At 40.7% G+C, this 20,199-nt stretch overlaps 2 protein-coding genes across 2 annotated transcripts in view; one reads left to right on the plus strand and one right to left on the minus strand.

Moving 5' to 3' along the window:
* LOC121389417 (large neutral amino acids transporter small subunit 2-like) overlaps positions 1 to 4,268 on the minus strand; it is a 32,133-nt gene extending 27,865 nt beyond the window's left edge. Inside the window, exons 1-2 of the mRNA XM_041521039.1 lie at positions 3,733 to 4,268; positions 2,800 to 2,925 (exon numbers count right to left, since the gene is read on the minus strand). Of these exons, the coding sequence (XP_041376973.1) occupies positions 2,800 to 2,925; positions 3,733 to 4,177 (571 nt within the window). The 5' untranslated portion in view covers positions 4,178 to 4,268. The remainder of the gene's footprint in view (positions 1 to 2,799; positions 2,926 to 3,732) is intronic.
* LOC121389224 (protein argonaute 14-like) lies at positions 4,176 to 18,411 on the plus strand. The gene is made up of 5 exons (XM_041520825.1): positions 4,176 to 4,235; positions 6,318 to 6,404; positions 7,014 to 7,834; positions 15,138 to 15,218; positions 18,116 to 18,411. Exons 1-3 carry the CDS (start codon positions 4,176 to 4,178, stop codon positions 7,800 to 7,802), a joined length of 936 nt encoding a protein of 311 aa, XP_041376759.1. The 3' UTR covers positions 7,803 to 7,834; positions 15,138 to 15,218; positions 18,116 to 18,411.
* The last annotated feature ends 1,788 nt before the right edge of the window (positions 18,412 to 20,199 follow it).

Consider the following 20,199-nt stretch of genomic DNA (forward strand, 5'->3'; position numbering starts at 1 on the left):
GGACTGACTTGACAGAATGAAGCTTGTTCGTAACCGCACCGTTCCTTCCTTACTCACCGCCTATAGGTAGGATGCCACTCACCCTGGACTGACTTGACAGAATGAAGCTTGTTCGTAACCGCACCGTTCCTTCCTTACTCACCTCACCGCCTATAGGTAGGATGCCACTCACCCTGGACTGACTTGACAGAATGAAGCTTGTTCGTAACCGCACCGTTCCTTCCTTACTCACCGCCTATAGGTAGGATGCCACTCACCCTGGACTGACTTGACAGAATGAAGCTTGTTCGTAACCGCACCGTTCCAATCATCTTGCCAATTTGAAAAGATATATTAGTTAATGTCATGATTCCTTGTTAGAGGAACACCAACCCTGGCAAGCAGACTTTGCCATTGAATTTGTTTTTTGCGTTTTCATTTCCTCTGACGCCAATATGGCCGACCACGCAACAAAAACAACCCCAACATAATGTCTTTATTGGCAATATATAACGTGCACCTTTGTATCACCATCCCAATTAACGGGTGTTCCAGCTTAATCATCGAATTCGACGTCGTCGTCATCATTAGTATCAAAACCGCTGGTAGTATGGTACATATTATATATACTCCTCCAAAAACGTTAAGGATCATATATTAAATATATAATATTTTCTTATATAAAGATGAAAAGTGTTATTTTTAGTTTCACGAGTAAAAATGAGAAGCCGTACTTTGTGTGTAGATTGTTTTACACGATTATGCACAATTTGCACGTGCGCACCTGGGCCTTGGAGTGGCTTGGGTGAAAATCAGAGTGAAAACGCACTCTTTTGAAATCGCAAATTGAAAGCTGTGATGAAATTGAATGTCGTCAGTTTGAGACTACACATCGTTTAATGTTAAAGTTCAGTTACAATGCCACCACGACGCCATTTGACAATTGAAGAGCGAGGCAGAGCAATCGGAATGCTAGAAAGTGGTCAAAGTCAAAGACAGGTGGCTAGAACACTTGCAGTATCACAAAGTGTTATTTCCAGATTGCAAACACGTTACAACAATACTGGACAATTGCGTGACAGACCCAGGAGTGCAAGACCGCGAGCTACAACACAGCGCCAAGACAGATTTATGGTGACATTGGCTCGTCGAAATCGTTTTGATGATGCTGCAAACCTGAATAGACAATTCCACCAGGCCACTGGAGTCCGCATCACCTCACAAACATTGAGAAACAGACTCCATGCAGCCAATTTCCGAGGCCGTAGTTCAGCAGTAAGGCCAATACTGCTCCCACGTCACCGTCAAGCTCGATTGTTGTGGGCGCGAAACCACGTCAGATGGCAACGTCGTCATTGGCGTCCTGTTCTGTTTACAGACGAGTCAAGACTTTGCTTGGACTTTAACGATGGCCGTAGGCGTGTTTGGCGTCAACCTGGAGAGCGATATGCTGACTGTAACATATTGCAACACGATCGGTTTGGTGGGGGGGTCAATTATGGTATGAAGTGGAATATCTTTGGATGGTCGTACAGACGTATACGCCATCAGGAATGGAGCTCTTACCGCAATTCGGTACACAGATGAGATCCTTCATCCATTTGTGAGACCGTTTGCAGGTGCCATTGGTCCTGAGTTTGTGCTAATGGACGATAACGCACGGCCACATAGAGTACGAATTGTGAGGGATTACCTTGAAGAAGAGACAATTGAAAGAATGGATTGGCCAGCTGTTTCTCCCGACCTTAACCCTATCGAACACATCTGGGATCAACTTCAGACACGCATATCAAGACTTGATAACCCACCAAGAACCATAGACGATCTTACAAATGCTCTGATTAGAGAATGGCAGAACATTCCACTGCAGGACATTAGGCTCTTGATACAGAGCATGCAGCGACGTTGCAGAGCAGTGATTAATGCTCGTGGTGGTCATACTCGCTACTAAACAGCAATTAGTGAACTGACTTTCACACATAATGAAAAATTTCTATTCCGCTGATCATTGAAAACCAGTATGAATTTTGTACGTATTTTCGTTTTTATCAGAATTGTTTGTTTAATCACATTTTATACAGATAACCACATGCTCAAACAATTAATGAATAAACAACGATAGTTGAAACCAAATTTAAGCATTTTATCTTTTCTGGTTCTGATGTTATGTTCAAAGTAAATACCGATCCTTAACATTTTTGGAGGAGTATATAGTAATTAACATAATTCATATACATACCATAATTATCATCATTACCATCATCAATAAACACCATCAACACGTATAGCCATCATCATTGCCATATCCACCTTACAACTTTCACCATTTCCAACATCAGAAAACATCATCAACACAACAATCAGCATCAATATTATATATTTTCAAAATAACATATTATAATCATATCACTATCATCATCGTTATACCACAGTCATAATCATTACCATCTCCATCTTGTATCTATTGTCATTACCAGTATCATGATTTTCCATTGACACAACCATCATAATCGCCATGATCAATATGACCATCATAATCATCATCCATTAGCATAGTAAGGATTTTATACAGCATCCCATCTACACTCTATCTGTCTGTCAGTCGTGATATGGGGAGACAGACACATATGAGGTTGTGGGGGAAAACGTGATGTCCTCGTGGCACCCTAGGTATCCAATGTCCTCATCATAATCAGCAGCAGCAGCAATAGCAGCAGCAGCAGCAGCAGCAACAAAAACACTGGTAGCAGCAACAACAGCCATAACAATCTATCAACCCATAATATCAGACGAGAAAAGTAAAAGTAAATATTGACGTACTTGATCCAATAGCAGTGAGACATGCCGCGATTATAATGAGCATAGCGATCATCTTCCCAGCACTGAGCAGTGCCTGAACTCTGATGACGTACTTCATATACAGACAGTTCAAAACAATCATCGTCACTGGAATCAATATAGTACCATCGATGCATATAGTAAACATATTTATAGATAAAAATAGAAGAACAGAATGGAGAGGGGAGAGTGAAGGGGGGGGGGGGGGGGAGGGAGAGACAGACAGACAGACAGACAGCGAGAGAGAGACAGACAGACAGACAAACAGACAGAGACACACGATGAGAGAGCGAGATAAGAGCACTAGAGCATATTGAATATTAATCATCGGTAATTTGTGACATAGTCTTAGAGAGGAAACCCGCTAAATGTTTTCATTAGTAGCAAGGGATCTTTTATATGTACTATCCCACATACAGGAGAGAGAGAGAGAGAGAGAGAGAGAGAGAGAGAGAGAGAGAGAGAGAGAGAGAGAGAGAGAGAGAGAGAGAGAGAGAGAGAGAGAGAGAGAGATGAACACTTCCCATTTGGCAAATGTCAGAACTGAAACATGTTTTGCATTTGTTCTGAAACAGTCATTTCTTTATATTCCACTAACAAAAAGTATTTTTTGAAGAAAAAGTGAAAAGAAAAATCAAGTATGGCTGGGTAAATATGAAGTATGACTGATTTTTTTAAAAGTCAAAGAAAACTCACCAGAGCTAACAAACCGAAATAGCTATGTCCATTCATTGCGAAAGTAGGTGTAGTCCATTTGTTTCCTTTTCTTTTTAATGTAAAGGGTGTATGGTTATGAGATTCTCAAATTGAAAACAAAAATCTGATAACCATGACTGAACATAGCCAGTTCTGATTGTTAGACATCACTATATTCAACAGAAGTTGCAATATCTGAATTGTTAAAAAAGATCATACCCATAAACCATGCTGCTAGCACCTTCGTGGCCACGTCTGGCGGAGGACATTCTGGGAATAACATCGTGATGACGTACAGGGCGGCTGTGTAGCTGGACAGTGCCCAGGCAGGTGCGCCGATAGTGAAGATGAAACCCCACAACAACACAAACGCCGGGAACGCTCCGAACACTTCCTTGACGTAGTAATAAGCTCCGCCACTTTTAGGTAACAAGAGGGCAACCTCTATGTAACAGAAAGCCAGGCCGAAGTTGAGCAATCCTCCGACAAGCCAGAAAATCAAGGCGACGCCCGGAGAACCGCCGTAAATGAGCATAGACGTAGAGGCTATGAAAATGCTCCCTCCGCCGGTGTTCGACAGAAGAAGCGCTGTAGCTGAGAACAGGGTAATCGTCTGAAGTTTGATCGACTTGCCGTTACCCACTTTGGAACCTCTGTCGTCCATGTTGGATCGTCTACTCGCTGTCGACGAAGTAGAGCTGCTGCCGGGTTCCCTGTACTCAGTCCGTCAACTCCATTGTATTATGTTAGGCAACGAGCGCTGGGATTGTTTTATTACTATTATTTTTTTTAAAAAGAAGAAATCACACACGTAATGGAAGTTTGATCGACTTGCCCTCATCCATGCTGGTAGACCGTCTGTCGTCGATGTTGTATCGTCTGCTTGCTGTTGACGAAGAAGAACTGCTACCTGCTCATCTGTATTCGAGATTCCTAATGTATTGGGTTATGCAAAATCACACTCGTAGTGGAAGTCGGTCAATAAGCCTGTTCTTCGTGTCACGAAGGCTGCCACGTGTAATCTGAGAACTTGTCGGCGATCATCCCTTTAAAGGGAGGATCAACTCAAATATGAGCCTGATGTGTTAGAAAGATGCATACCCGGACGACCAACACATACTGACACTTTAAGAAATGAAACACGCGTAATTTTAGAGTTAAGAAAAAAACATGATTATTCCTGCTAACTGGGGGAAGCCATTTTGTTTCGTTTTTGTGACATCAGGGGCGAAGTGACGTCAGTTCCGTCCAACGGCTCTAGGCACGGTGTAAATAAACGCTCTAATTGACGACAAGGCGCTTCGCGTTCATCAACCTGACTTGTAAAACAACATAATTGACTTGGTAGTATAATAAACTATTTAACTAAATATATTTCAGTTTGCATCAATAGAACGAAATGGAGTTATAGTATTTTTGTCTTTTAAAAAATTCAAAGAAAAAATGCATATTATTAGGCCTATTGGTAGGGTACGTTCGAGCAAAAACGACCACTCACAATACCCAAGTGATAATTTTCTTTTATTTGGGACTACGTAATTGGTCAGTTTTATGGTTTTAGATGGGAAAGTCTACTTAATCAAGAGTTTTACAGAATTACTTACAGTAATAAAGCAGGACGGCTGATAATGTCCATTACGATTTGAGGGGTGTCCGCGCGGTTATAACACAATACCCTGTGATCTTAATAAAAGATGCACGTCTTTTTAGTGTGGCAAGACAGTGTTTGGGGACCGTCTAAATATATACCTGCCAATCAGGAAGACACGTTAGGTATTACGTAACCACCAGCTCGCCAGAGGGCGTATTCACTGGGAGGTACAAAATGGCTGCGCCCGTTATATATAATAGCCATCACTTTTAACCATTTTATTAATTAACTATACGATTATACTTGTTGACACTAAGCAATAATGTGCATTATATATCGGTGACTATGCATACCAGGCCAAATGCCTTAATTGTCCCCTCCTTTAAGAGGATTTTACCATGGACAGAAAAACAAACGGTGTGTGTTTGTGGGGGTTAAAAAGTTCTTTTCCAGTCAGACAACCCCCTCCAACTCCCTCGCCCGAAAAAGAGAAATAACCAGCACTGCGCTCTAGATATAGTCTGCTGGCAATTTGAAATAACCGCCGGTGTTCGACAGAAGAAGCGCTGTAGCTGAGAACAGGGTAATCGTCTGAAGTTTGATCGACTTGCCGTTACCCACTTTGGCAATCTAATTAAAATTAACTCCACAATTACATGTGGATCTAACACCAGCCAGTTGGAGCTCATGTCCACCAATCAAAACCTTACTTGCAGAATCCTGCCAGTGATTTAAAAATAATTTGAAAACATTCCGAATTATCCTGAGGGTATACGACATGTTTCGTGTGAATTACGAATGCCTTAAAACATGTTTTATTTTATAAAATAAATAATTTGTAATGTAAAACTGAAGACTGATTTAGTTGGGGTTTTTTATAAATAAATAAATAATTTTTAATGTAAAATTGAAGACTGATAACCCACCCCGTACGTATTGGTATGGTTCGCTGTACTGCGGCCACTAAAATAGACTCGCCCGATATTTTTAGAATTTGTATGCTCCCAAATAACTTTATAAAAGGCGAAGTGTGATTGGTCAATATTTAAATTATTATTTACAGACGAAATGTTACCTGGACATTGGGGACTACGCAGTGTTGTTAGTTTTAAATCACTGGCAGGATTCTGCAAGTAAGGTTTTGATTGGTGGACATGAGCTCCAACTGGCTGGTGTTAGATCCACATGTAATTGTGGAGCTAATTTTAATTAGATTGCCACTTTGGAACCTCTGTTGTCCATGTTGGATCATCTGCTCGCTGTCGACGAAGTAGAGCTGCTACCGGGTTCCCTGTACTCGGTCCGTTAACTCCATTGTATTATGTTAGGCAACGAGAGCTGGTGGCGTTTTAATTTCTTTTATTTACAAAATCACATTCGTGGTGAAAGTCGGTCGATAATACCGCCTGCCTGTTCTTCGTGTCAAGAAGGCTGTCGCGTTTAATCTCTGAACTTGTTGTCTGCGTCAGCAATTCCTTTTTAAGAGGATTTTACAAATGTCAATGGAAGGTAAAACAAACGATGTGTTTGTGGGGGGTAAAAAGTTATTTTCCAGTCAGACAACCCTCTCCAGTTCTCTCGCCCGAAAAACAGAAAGAAATAACTGCGCTCTAGACATAGTCTGCAGACAATTAGAAATAAATGAAGCGTGAATCCCAGTTTGCTGAACTAAATATAGATTGTCGACATATTATCGGGTCAGATGTATTAGGTCAGTTGTGTCATTCCAATTTCTTGCGAGGATGATGCAGGACGTACGCGCCTGCTCTCTTGAGCTACCCCCCCCCCCCCCCCACCTAGGGGGGCTCATCGCTAGCTATGGATTGCTTTTGGAATACCGCGTCACGTACACCGGGCCACGGGCAACCGTGACCTTGGTATACGGTGACACAGTTAGGAAACCACCCAGGAGGAGAAGGAGGAGGAAGACGGACGCGCCAGGGGCGGACCGGGGGAGGTCAAAACCGGTAGCTCAACTACCGGCAACGACTTTTCCCGTTGTTCACCCTCGGCACCGGTCAACACCAGCGAGGCCATATGTTCCAGCTCTGCTGGATCCAGATGTCGACTTGCCAAGGGCGGACCCGGGCCTCAACCAGGCCGTGATGGAATCGCCCTCCACAACTCCAAAGACTTCAGCCCCGGGACTCCAGCGCTGCCACCTCCACCCAGGAAGAGTGCCGCTGTAGAGTCTCAGGCCCGTCTTGTGGCCGTTGGAAAACGGAAGGCGATCGTGTCTCCAGGCGACCAACCAGCCAAGCCAAGTCCGCCGATCCAACAGCCGACACCGCCTCCAGCTACATTAGAAGATCCGCCCGCTCCACAGCCTTGGTCACTGCAGGCCGGCAAGTTACCAACACGCTACTCAAGGCTCGTGAAAACCAACATTGGGGATGTTCGCCACCTACTTTGCGAACCGAGACAGGAAAGCTACGAACCTCTGCCAACGACGGAAGGAGAGTATACGGTGCGCAGGATTACGATGAATGATGGGCGTGGGATATGTCTCACCGTCCGCCGGAGGGGACTCTTCCACCAAGGGATGCTTCTCGATGAAATGGACAACCCGACCATCCACCGCGTCATTAAGACCGTTGCCGGGGAAGATTACTGTCCGATCACCGAGAGCATCGCCAAGTCCACATACCGGCAAGCCCTTCACCATCTGGATGCATCCCTGTTCATCGGCTCTCCTTGACGACATCCCCGCTACCAACCTCCTTTGCCTCCGTGAGTAACCTCTTTTTTTGGGCTAGTTAGACTTTAAACGTTTTCGAAGCAGTTCAAAATTCTTATGTTTATTTTTTTATAAGTAGTCTAACGCATTTTATTTTGGCGCCCGTTCAATTGCTCAAAATCACCTTAAAAACCTTTTGGCTGAGCAGTCTTAACTATTTTGGGTCAAATTTTACAGTCCAGACATGTATTTGGATGCAGTTACTCTTTGTAGACTTAGGTTAAAAACAGGCTTCACCGAGGAATCGAAATTCAGCCAATCAGAACACGGCTCCCACTCGGTGTTACTTCAAGTTTGCGAAGTGTCTGCTATTTGGTCCGCGCACACGTTGACTTTACTAATTGGCTTTTTTCCAAATTCCGCCCACCTCAAACTCTCCCCCCCCCCCCCCCCCCCCCCCCCTGCAACGGAGTTAGTCACTGGCGAAGTCAGAGGCTAAATCCGTAGTGGGCGTGCCTGAACCTTCGTGGATAGGGGCACGTAAATAGAGTTTCCAGTTCCAGTTCCAGTTGTGTCGTAGTTAAGCCATCGGACATAAGGCTGGTAGGTATAACGACCAGTGGCGGATCCAGAAAATCCATTTAGGGTGGGGGGGGGGGCAATGACATAAGGCGGAATACGAAGGGAAACTTTGGGGGAGATTTGGAGGGAGATCGTAAAAAAACAAAACTTAATATATAATAAAATTATAACTGTCACAGAATTTAGAGGGGGGCCGAGCCCCTACCTCCCCCCTCCCCACCAGAACCGACTCTAACGACTCAATGGGTAAGACCAATACACCGACTTCTCTTTCACTAACCACTAACTCAAGTTGTCCTGGACAGACAGCCCAGATGGCTGAAGTGTGTGCGCCAATGCATGTCTGAACCTTACCGGCCTCGGTGGCGTCGTGGTTAGGCCATCGGTCTACAGGCTGGTAGGTACTGGGTTCGGATCCCAGTCGAGGCATGGGATTTTTAATCCAGATACCGACTTCAAACCTTGAGTGAGTGCTCCGCAAGGCTCAATGGGTAGGTGTAAACCACTTGCACCGACCAGTGATCCATAACTGGTTCAACAAAGGCCATGGTTTGTGCTGTCCTGCCTGTGGGAAGCGCAAATAAAATATCCCTTGCTGGCGACAGCGGGTTTCCTCTCTAAATATGTGTGGTCCTTAACCATATGTCTGACGCCATATAACCGTAAACAAAATGTGTTGAGTGCGTCGTTAAATAAAACATTTCTTTCTTTCTTTCTTTCTTTGTCTGAACCTTGGATATAAGGCACGACAATAAATTGAAATAAATGAATGAGTCAGGCGATAGAACACTCGCCTTGGGTGCTAGAGTCCAAGCATCGCCGTTTAAAGGAGCAGACCCTAGTTTCAGCCCGTAAAAATGGATAACGTTACAATAGAGTGAAACAAGAGTCTGTGAAGTTGAAACGATGAAATACCGTTATAAATAGACTAAACTCGACTCCATAACTTTTACTTCTTTTACGGTTATATGGCGTCAGACATATGGTTGAGGACTACACAGATATTGAGAGGGGAAATCCGCTGTCGTCACTTCAAGGGCTACTCTTTTCGATTAGCAGCAAGGGATCTTTTATATTTACAATTCCACAGACAGAATAGTACATTCCACGGCATTTGTTACACCAGTTGTGGAACACTGGCTGGAATGAGAAATAGCTAAATATGGGTCCACCGACGGGGATCGATCCTAGACCGACCGTGCATCAAGCATCCCGCCCGGAATCAAATATGAAGTAATACTTAACACGTATTGAGTGTGAACGTTAAAACGCTTTCAAAACGATATAAAAAGGCTAGTGGGAACAGCTAGTTGATATTAATTAAAACAGTTTTCATAAAACAGTTTTAGTGGGAGCACAATCATGTTAACATATTGTGATACATTCACGCAGATTTAATGTTGATGCTGGGAAGAAGTCAATTCTGGTTAGTGGAATGTATGAAATCGGTAATAATCGATTTTCTTGTTTTTTGTTTTTGTTTTGTTTATTGCTGTTGTTGTTGTTGTTTGTGGCCAACACGCAAGAATTCCATTAATTTAAGTATATTACATCTTTGACATCGACTGGATGGTGAAATAGGGCATCAGTAACTGACCTTTATATTGTGGAGTTAGACCTATGAACTCTCCTTTGGTATCTATAAAGCAGAAAAGTAAACTACAAATAAATCTACATTAACTTAGTTAATTGTGAAGGATTTTTAAAAAAATATTTAACGACGCATTTAGCACATTTTAAAGCACTGTAAATTTATTATTTATTATTTAAAACCATTACAAAAACAAACAAGAATCTCCACTTTTAGAAAACCTTTCAAATTTAGTGAGTGATAAAAAGTTTTGATGATGTGGATTTTTTAAAAATTAATTTGTGATTAATTTGCAGTCATACGGAAGCCAGTTAGTGCCACTTGAAAGTAAATTTTTTATCTCGTAATTACGAGATAACTAACTCGTAATTACGAGATAACTAGACACTAATCATAACATAACGTCAGGTTTGCGATGCATGCTGTGGTCCAGGGGCCATGTTCCCGAAGCTATAGTTGTACATAACGACATCGTTAAGGCGTCATGGAGGAACAGTTGATGTGCCAGAAAGTGTCGTTCCGGGTGTCGGTTACTAGCAATATCGTTATATTAACAACAGCTCCTACCCTGTTGTTAGAGTGTCGTAAATTAAAATGTTTGTCGTAGTTGAGCATGGAAAACACGGAATATTGTTTTAATCATACAATTCGGTGTCAACATTCGACATCCTGCACAATGACAACTGCGATGGTTGTAATACTAAGGAATGGCCCTTATAGAAGAAGAAGACAGACAGTGCCAAGAGCCTTCAGGGATAGAAATGATTCTCTTGATTACATGGATGACAATGCATTACAAGACCGATACAGAATGGATAGGAGAGACAGACACGCAGAAGTGGTGCGTTACCGGTGTCGATACAAATTGTAGCAGCCCTACATTATTATGCTACAGGAAGTTTTCAGGCAGTAACATGTGATGTACATGGTATTAGCCGGTACTCCGTTTCTAGGTGCATACACGCAGTTTCAAAGTCTATTGTCACCAAACTGCAGAACGTACATGTAAAATTCCCTTACACGGATGCTGAAATGAGAAACACAAAAGAAGATTTCTTTAAATTGGCAAATTTCCCCAACGTTCTCGGGGCCTTAGGTGGAACTCTCATCCCAGTGCAAGGCCCTTCACGTGACGAACACTTGTATTTCAGCCACAAATGATACCATGCTGTCAACGTTCAGTGCATAGTGTCAGCTAATGGTGTTTTCTTGGACATCGTGTCAAAATGACCTGGTGCAACACATGATGCATTGATATGGAGAAATAGTGGAATTGCGGAATTATTTGAGAATGGACCAGTTGATGGCGGTATGTTATTAGGGGATTCAAGATACCCTATTAGACCATGACTAATGACTCCGTTCTTGCAGTCGGCACCACGACAAGAAAGAGCATACTACAGAGCCCACAAAACCACTAGAAGCTCCTGCGAGAGGGCATTTGGAGTGTGGAAATCAAGATGGCATTGCCTACATAAGTCGGGAGGATGCATGGTGTTTATTCTAGAGCGATGTGTCCTTGTCATCGTTGCAACTGCTGTTCTTGAGAAGATTTGCAAAGATATATTGATCCCAGATCCCCCAAATGACGTCATTGATGACACAAGTGATGTACAAGGTGAGGTGGTAGATCACGAAGTCAACGATGCTAGAGACGATCAATTGCGAAGAGATGGAGTAACTACCCGGAGTCAACTGTTATTGACGCACTTCAACAACTAATGTGGATTTGTCTAAATATTTTATTATTTATTATAAATACAAGTAACATGTGCATTGTGATAACGAATCAAGATTGCAATAGACATGATAAAGCTCCTCCTTGTTTCACAGAGATAAACCTTTCTATTGCGGCCAGTTTTTGTTTTTCTACAGCTAAGCGACATTTTTCAACTTCTAGACGTTCCTTTTCCACTGCAAGTCTTTGTTGGTCAGTCTTCAGCCTTTCTCTTTCGATGGTGACGAGTTCGACGGCAGGGTCATCAGACAAAGGGGCTGTTTTCCTAGGTGATGACGCAAGAGATTTATGCTCAATCGGTTGCCTGTAATATAAAAATGCAATTGTGATAAATCATATGAAATAGGGGCGGGACGTAGCCAAGTGGTAAAGCGCTCGCTCGATGCGTGGTCGATCTGGGATCGATCTCCGTCGGTGGGCCCATTGGGCTATTTCTCGTTCCAGCCAGTGCACCACGACTGGTATATGTGGTATGTACTACCCTGCCTGTGGGATGGTGCATATAAAAGATCCCTTGCTGCTAATCGAAAAGAGTAGCCTATGGAGTGGTGACAGCGGGTTTCCTCTCTCAATACCTGTGTTGTCCTTAACCATATGTCTAACGCCATATAACCGTAAATAAAATGTGTTGAGTGCGTCGTTAAATAAAACATTTCTTTCTTTCATCAAAATATCAAAAATATTCAAAAGGACCTTTATATTATTTTCTGTATCCTCCAGTTGGTCAGTAAATATATTCCACTAGCTGTAACCCCGTTCTTTGCACTGGAAAGTTTGAACGGGATGCGGAAAGATATCCGCCCGGTAGCCACTCTATGTATCTAACCCTAACCCTTACCTTAACTCTAATTCTAACCCTCATCAAGCTTAAAACAAATATGCAGAGTCTATATTACCGGCCTCAATGGCTCAGTGGTCTAAGTCGTTGGACTTAAGGCTGGTAGGTACTGGGTTCGCATCCCGGTACCGGCTCCCACCCAAAGAGAGTGTTTCGGGACTCATTGGGTAGATGAGAGGCCACAATGCCCTCTTCTCTCTCACTAACACTTGTACTAACAAAACTAACACTAACGACTATCCTCAGATACGTGTGCCTATGACAGCGTGCTTGAACATTAATTGGATGTAAGCACGAATATAACTTCAAACAGTGTATATTATACATACTACAATGAGGGCAGTATAGAATATATAATAATGAATGGAGTGTAGAATATACGTATACTAATTATATGCATGATAAGGACTGTGGAGTGTACTTAAATGTGTTGTAATGAATAAGGACTATAAATCATGTTAATATGATTATATGTATTATAATATTATGTATATTAATGAACGTGAAATGTGTGCAATACGTAGGTTAATGAAGGCGTGTGTGCCAATTTACTGTAATAATGAATGGAAAATGTACATTATGTAAATAATAATGAACGAGGAGTGAATAATATATATGTAATAATGATTGCGGAGTCTAGTTAATATGTAAATGAATGGGGAGTGCAGATAATATGTCTAGTAATGAATTGCAAATACAGGGGAGTGCAAATTATATGTGAAACCGGAATGCGAACCCTGTACCTACCAGCCGATGTCCGATGGCTTAAACACTGCGTCACCAAGGCCGGTAAAATAAATTAATATTATAATGACTTTTTCGGACTTTGTCGGACCATAGTCAGCGACATAACTTTTTATGAGAATCTTTTTGACTTCATACACAATAAATATAACAGATATTACTATTTTTTCTCGCACACTGTTTATAAACACTCACTACATAGATTACGGGGGTGGGGTTGTCGTGAATAGAAATGTAATACACGCCGTAACCCCCCCCCCCCCCCCCCCCCCACCCAAAAAAAAACAAAAAAAAACAACAACAAAAAACTACAACAAAAACAACAACAAAAAAACAAAACAAAACAACAACAACAAAAAACCCCAACCTTTTACTAAATCTGCCTTTCTAGATACAGCATGTTTCAGGTACCCTAGCCAGAGTACCCTGACTGTAAGAGAGCTAGACGGACATTTGGACAGTTATACGCTCTCATTACAGTCAAAGACCAAGCTATATAATTTTCTGGCAATCGCTGCCCACCAAAAAGTAGTCAAATAGTCCCGCTCTAATACCACAATAATCCTATGTTTGACGTCAAATACATTTACATCGATCATTTTCAAGTTCTTTGATTAAAAAAAAAAATCAGATATTAATCACTAATACACACAGTACAGAAAGAAACCGACAGCACCCACATTCAGCTAAGCTTCGGCAAACTCCGGACGACAGAATTCTAAGTTCGCCGACCTATATCGTGACGTAGCGTCACATGATCGCCCACTCGGCCATTCCGTCTTCCATGGGCCGTCTCAAGGTTGTGGTATGTTCTATCCTGTCTGTGGGATGGTGCATATAAAATATCACTTGCTACTAATGATAAAATGTAGCGGGTTTCCTCTAACACTATGATAAAATTACCAAATATTTGACATCCAACAGCCGATGATTAATGAATCAATGTGCTCTAGTGGTGTCGTTAAACAAAGTAATTTTTTTTTTGGTGATTGTCCGGCACTTGTCGTATTATTGTATGAGACGGCCCCTGGAAGACATAATGTCATATCCAATTCTTTATAAACCTTTAAAATATCACAGTTTGAATGAAACTTTAACTATTCAGTTTTTCACAAAGTCAGCATCTTTGAACATTACCAACTTTGGTTGTGCCTCACTTTTTTCTCCAGTGAATGAATGGATGTTTAACGACACCTCCAGTGAAACCCGGTACATGAATACCAAGCCTCATTTAAGCACACATTTTACACTCTTGTTAAAAAAAGTTGTATTATTATTATTTAAACAAAATAACTCCTTGTGTATCCCTGTGCACAGCAGTTTATCCTGTATCCCTCACAGAGGTTTCAAAACAGAAACAACAAGTGAACTCTTTGCATGGGTACACAACTGTGTACTGCTACCTTTTTTACAGGTGACTTTTTTTCATCTCCTGAAGATTTTACAAAAGGTAGTCACTGAGATGATGCTGTGTTTATTTCGGGCTGTCTTGACTCCTGTAAGTTTCACTGGAAATTTCATCAATCAGATAACAATTGGTGGTATTTGTTCACAACTTTGCTAAATTTACAGCGCCTTACTTCCCAATTACCTATAGCCGATGACTTGCGAACAATTACCGAATCACAGTGTACCCTATTTTGAGTAATTTGATGTACAGTGACAATGATTAATATATTAAACAAAGTCAGAATAATTTTATTTCCATGTTTACCTAATTTTTATTTAACCTGTTCAGTTGTTTGTAATATTGTATTTTTCTCAACCTTTCAAACTATCAGCATAATAAAATAAATTCTCAGAAGTGATATTGTATTACAACCATCTTGATATTGCTTCTGATGTAATCTGTTTTCATTGCAGACATGGAGAAATCGGTCAGTGGTTTTTTTAAGACAACGGGGCGTTGATGAAAGCGCCATTTCACGTATGGAGGAACACAGGGTAGGTTTTATACGTACTGTGATCTAGATTCCATGGGAGCTATACAAATTAAAACATTTCTACACGAAGGACAAAGTCTACGATAAACGACAAATACATTAATTATTTTTGTGTTGCAATATAAGATACGTTAATAAACAACTTTTTATTTTCTAGCTATGAATTTTGCAAAAATAATCCCCTTGAAAAAAGCAAGTCTCATACAAATGTTTATGACAACGTACACAACTGCTCTACGTGTTGCATGGTTAGGTCCCGAGGGTTACAGGAGTCACAATAGTGAGAGGCAAGTGCGATACCATTGTACCAACCGAACACATGTTTTGTGGAAGCAATCACGACTTTGTAAGACAACCTTTTGACTCTGCCGTGTACAGAGATACGATTTTGTTTCTGTCTTATCTATAGATTACTGGTAGCGAACCTTTATGAGAGCTCTTCTGTGGGTAGGAATCGACAAAGTTGATTCTATATACTCCCACCAACAATGCACACTCTAACATACAAACATACACAAATCATGTGGTATGGTGCAACCATCTGAGTGAGTGCTCCGCAAGGCTCAATGGGTAAGTGTAAACCACTTGCACCGACCAGTGACCCATAACTGGTTCAACAAAGGCAACGGTTTGTGCTATCCTGCCTGTGGGAAGCGCACAGAAAAGATCCCTTGCTGCCTATCGTAAAAGAGTAGCAGTGTTCTAGCTAGCAATAAATAGAGGGGCGCTGCGCCCTGCCTCCGTTTTGTGCCGCTCTGCCGTGTTTGTTTACCGCACCGCCCCTGATTATCGCCGCCTTGCCCTAATTCATTGTCAAACAAAAATACAAAATCTTGCTTTCCTCTCAAAGCGTGTACAGTGTTGTTACGGGTCTGAATTCCCAACTAAAAAACGTTTGACAATACATTGTTTGGCCACAGTTGTGAAAGCCGACAGCAGTAACGTGATATGTTTTTTTCTTTTCTATTGTTAGTCGTAATGACTGCAGACGAGCGGACAGGCAGTCTTACAAAGCTTGAATGCGAAGTAATCCTCACACCGTCACGCACATAACCACACACCACCTAGCAAACACCTAGTTGAAAGTAGACCATCATGATAAACTTCGACAGAACGTCAAAGGCGAAATTTATTTTGATAAGTAAATGTTTGAAAGTAATTGTTGCCTTTGCAAATACCCAGACCAAGATACATATAGTTTTAACTAATGTCAGTAGTCCTTATCAATGACACATTGATTGCATCTTTATAATATGGCACAGAGTAACTAGTAACACTGGTTATTTGGTCTATGAAGGCATAACTGTGTTTTGTTAAAAGCATGTCTACAAAAGCTATTTAATGAAATCTATCTAGACCTTGACATGCAATAATAGCCGTTTTTAAATGCAGTGAGTAACTTGTTACAGATATATCCTTATGTCAATTTTTTAATTTGTTTGTTCTTTTATTTCTTTATTTATTTTTATTTATTTCTAATCATTCTTTTTTTTTTCATTTCTTGATTTCTTTTAATTATTTCATTTATTTATTTAAATTACATTTGGGCATGATATTAAATGGTATAAATACTATATATAATAAAAAAAGAATATGATTTTTTAGGTGATCCAACCTTTTGTAAAACATTTTAATAGTTAAAGTTTGATTTTATTTAACGACACCACTAGAGCATATTGATTTATTAATAATCGGCTATTGGATGTCAAACATTCGGTAATTTTGAAATTTAGTCTTAGAGAAAAACCCGCTACTTTTTTCCATTAGTTTCATCTTTTATATACATCATCCCACAGACAGGATAGCACGTACCACAGCACATTCCAGTCGTGTTGCACTGGCTGGAACGAGAGTGTCTATATTTAGTACATTAGTACAATAATATTGTATACGGCGATGAATGTACTGTTTCATCAAACATCCAAATTTAAGAATAATAAATTTGGGTTTAGAAATTAATTGTCCTCCTCCCTCCAAAAACGTTTTGTAAATTAAAACCAGCATAGATATTCCTACATATATGATATTTATGAATGTAAAAAAATCGATCATATCCAGCACTTACCTCAAAAATAAGATTTTCGCGTTAAAAATGCCCTACAATTAAATTAGCGCCCTGCCCCATCAAAATCCTAGCTAGAACACTAAGTAGCCTATGTGGCGACAGCGGGTTTCCTTTAAGAAAAACAGTGTCAGAATGATCATATATTTGACGTCCAATAGCCGATGATAAGATAAAAAATCAATGTGCTCTAGTGGCGTCGTTAAATAAAACAAACGTTTTTTCCCCATCTGAATCCTGCATGCAGTTTTGACAATATTAAATTAGGTTGTGTTAGACTAGTTGAAAAGTACAAAATACGCGTTCTGGTGTGATATGGAAATAATTCAAGTACCTGTAATTTACTAGTTTATACCAGATGACATCGCAGTCATGAACAGGATGATCAGAATTCATTCCTGAATATTTACATCATTCCATATAGTCAAGCATTCGTGTCAGTTGAGGAGCGGGATGTAGTTCAATCGGTAGCGTGTCCGCCTGTGAAGCGGTCGGTCATCGGATCGAGCCTTTTCAGTGGACTCATTTGCAGTTTGGGCTATTTTCTGTTCCAACCAGTGACAACTGGTTCATCAAAAGCCGTGGTATGTGCTGTGCTGTCCTGTCTGTGGGAAAGTGCATATAAAAGACCCCTTTCTGCTTATCGGAAAGGGTAGCCTATGTGGCGGCTGCGGGTTGTCAGAATGTTTGACGTCCAATAGCCGGTAATAAGACAAAAATCAATGTGCTCTAGAGCCGTCGTTAAATAAAACAAACATTTTTTTCATGTCTGTTGTGATAAATTTTAAAATATCTATCTTAAAATGGTATAATTGTTTGTATTTTCCTTATTACAGGTCGACAGATACGTCATTCAAGTCATGGATGATGAAGATCTAAAACAGTATTTGCCTCATGTTGAAGATAGAATTGCAGTCACAAAATTTTGACAAAAACATAAAAAAAACTAAATCAGTTTCACCAAAGAAAGGGAAAATTTTGCAAAGATTACGACAAAAACTATTCTCGGAATCTTTCAATGGATAGTTTTTATATTTGATATGAGTGTTCAACGTGTAATAGTACACTCCTCCACGGCAGTTATGTTACACTTAACCTCCAAAACAGATTTTTAGTATTCAAGGAATTTAACTTTGGCAAACATCAAGTTTTGGGGTTGAAAATACATTATGATATTCAACCTTGAAATTTCAGTTTTGATTTTGGTTTGCATGCTATGGGGAGGAAGTACAGTGTACAATAAACACTTAAATTTTGTGTTACGTGTCTTCTCGATTATGTTATATACGGTCCAGCAGTCACGATGCGAACCACCATGGCTTTGCCAATTCTAGTTTTCAGACAATGCATGATGCTAATATAAATATATGTACATGTTCAATTCAGTAAATAACCCTGCACGGTTCAGTTAGCAAAGCATACGTTTCATCAGGAACGAGACTGAAAACAGATGATGACAATCTTTAAATCTATATTTTTTTTTCTTCAGAATATTAATGTTCTTTTATTTATCTGCAATTGGGCAATGTTACTGTAAACAAAACAACCAAACAAATCCCAAACAAACAAATTAAAACATAGACAACAAATTAGGGTCTCCACGAATACTCGAGTACTCGGGCACGGGTTCAGTCTAGCAAGACTCGAGTCCTGTGGACGGACTCGAGTACCCGTACAATGAGCAGCTAGCAATTATAATACGATGCACAATGTAGGACAATAATTTCAGCAGTAGATAATCAACGATATAAGTTACACAATAATTATATGATCATCGGCTCGTTCTCTTTTTATACTGGCCTTCCGTCGGTCACAACACTTCTAAATGCACTACAATGGCATCCATGTTCAGCGCTGGAATTAAGATGCATAATGCTATTTTACTTTATTCCTTAATCTAGCCCAGTTGTAAAACGCTCGCGCAATGCGCGATCGGTCCTGGATCAATCCTCGTTGGTGGGCCTATTGGGCTATTTCTCGCTCTAGCCAGTGCACCATGACTGGTATATCAAAGACCGTGGTATGTGTTATCCTGTCTGTGGGATAGTGCATATAAAGATCCATTGCTACTAATGGAAAAATGTAGCGAGTTTCATCTCTATGACTGTGTCAAAATGACCATAGACCAAATGTTTGACATCCAATAGCCGATGATTAGTAAAACAATGTGCTCTAGTGGTGTCGTCAAACAAAACAAACAAACTTTTTAGTCCTTAATCTCATCATCAGCTAGTGTAAGTGTCCGGTACTCGGGTCCGGGTCGAGTTTCACCTTCGAGTACTGGAATAGTTTGGACTCGTGGAGTTCCTACAACAAATGTTGCCAGTAAAAAAGAATTACGTTTCAATTCATTGTATTTCTATTTTACATATGTACCGTAAACACATACCCGTCCTCCATCAAAACACTATCCTCCCGTCCTATAATATACCAACATTTGTCACACACCCTTCCCCCCGTTTAAGAATAAAATGTTGAATTTATTTTTTATTTGTAGTGTTCACTAGCGTCCGTTCTTTGGAGCGTGAAGCACTACAATGTAAAATGTATTTGAACGATTTTTTTTACGGAACGGATCAGTACCGGATACGGACTGGATACGTATGCTGGTGATCCTAGCTTAAAGTGAAAATTCCTTTTGTCAGTAATCCGGATGCGTATACGTAATCCGTAATTCGTTCTTTTCTGTCAGTCATTTTTTTTCGCGCGTAGGGGCGGAGCTTCGATATCTAAATATAAATCGAGTTTCTCTACTCCCATTAAAGAGAAAGAAAGAAAGAAATGTTTTATTTAACGACACACTCAACACATTTTATTTACGGTTATATGGCGTCTGGCATATGGTTAAGGACCACACAGATCTTGAGAGGAAACCCGCTGTCACCACTACATGGGCTACTCTGTCCGATTAGCAGCAAGG

The sequence above is a fragment of the Gigantopelta aegis genome, chromosome 14, assembly GCF_016097555.1.
Source record: "Gigantopelta aegis isolate Gae_Host chromosome 14, Gae_host_genome, whole genome shotgun sequence".
Taxonomy (NCBI): domain Eukaryota; kingdom Metazoa; phylum Mollusca; class Gastropoda; order Neomphalida; family Peltospiridae; genus Gigantopelta; species Gigantopelta aegis.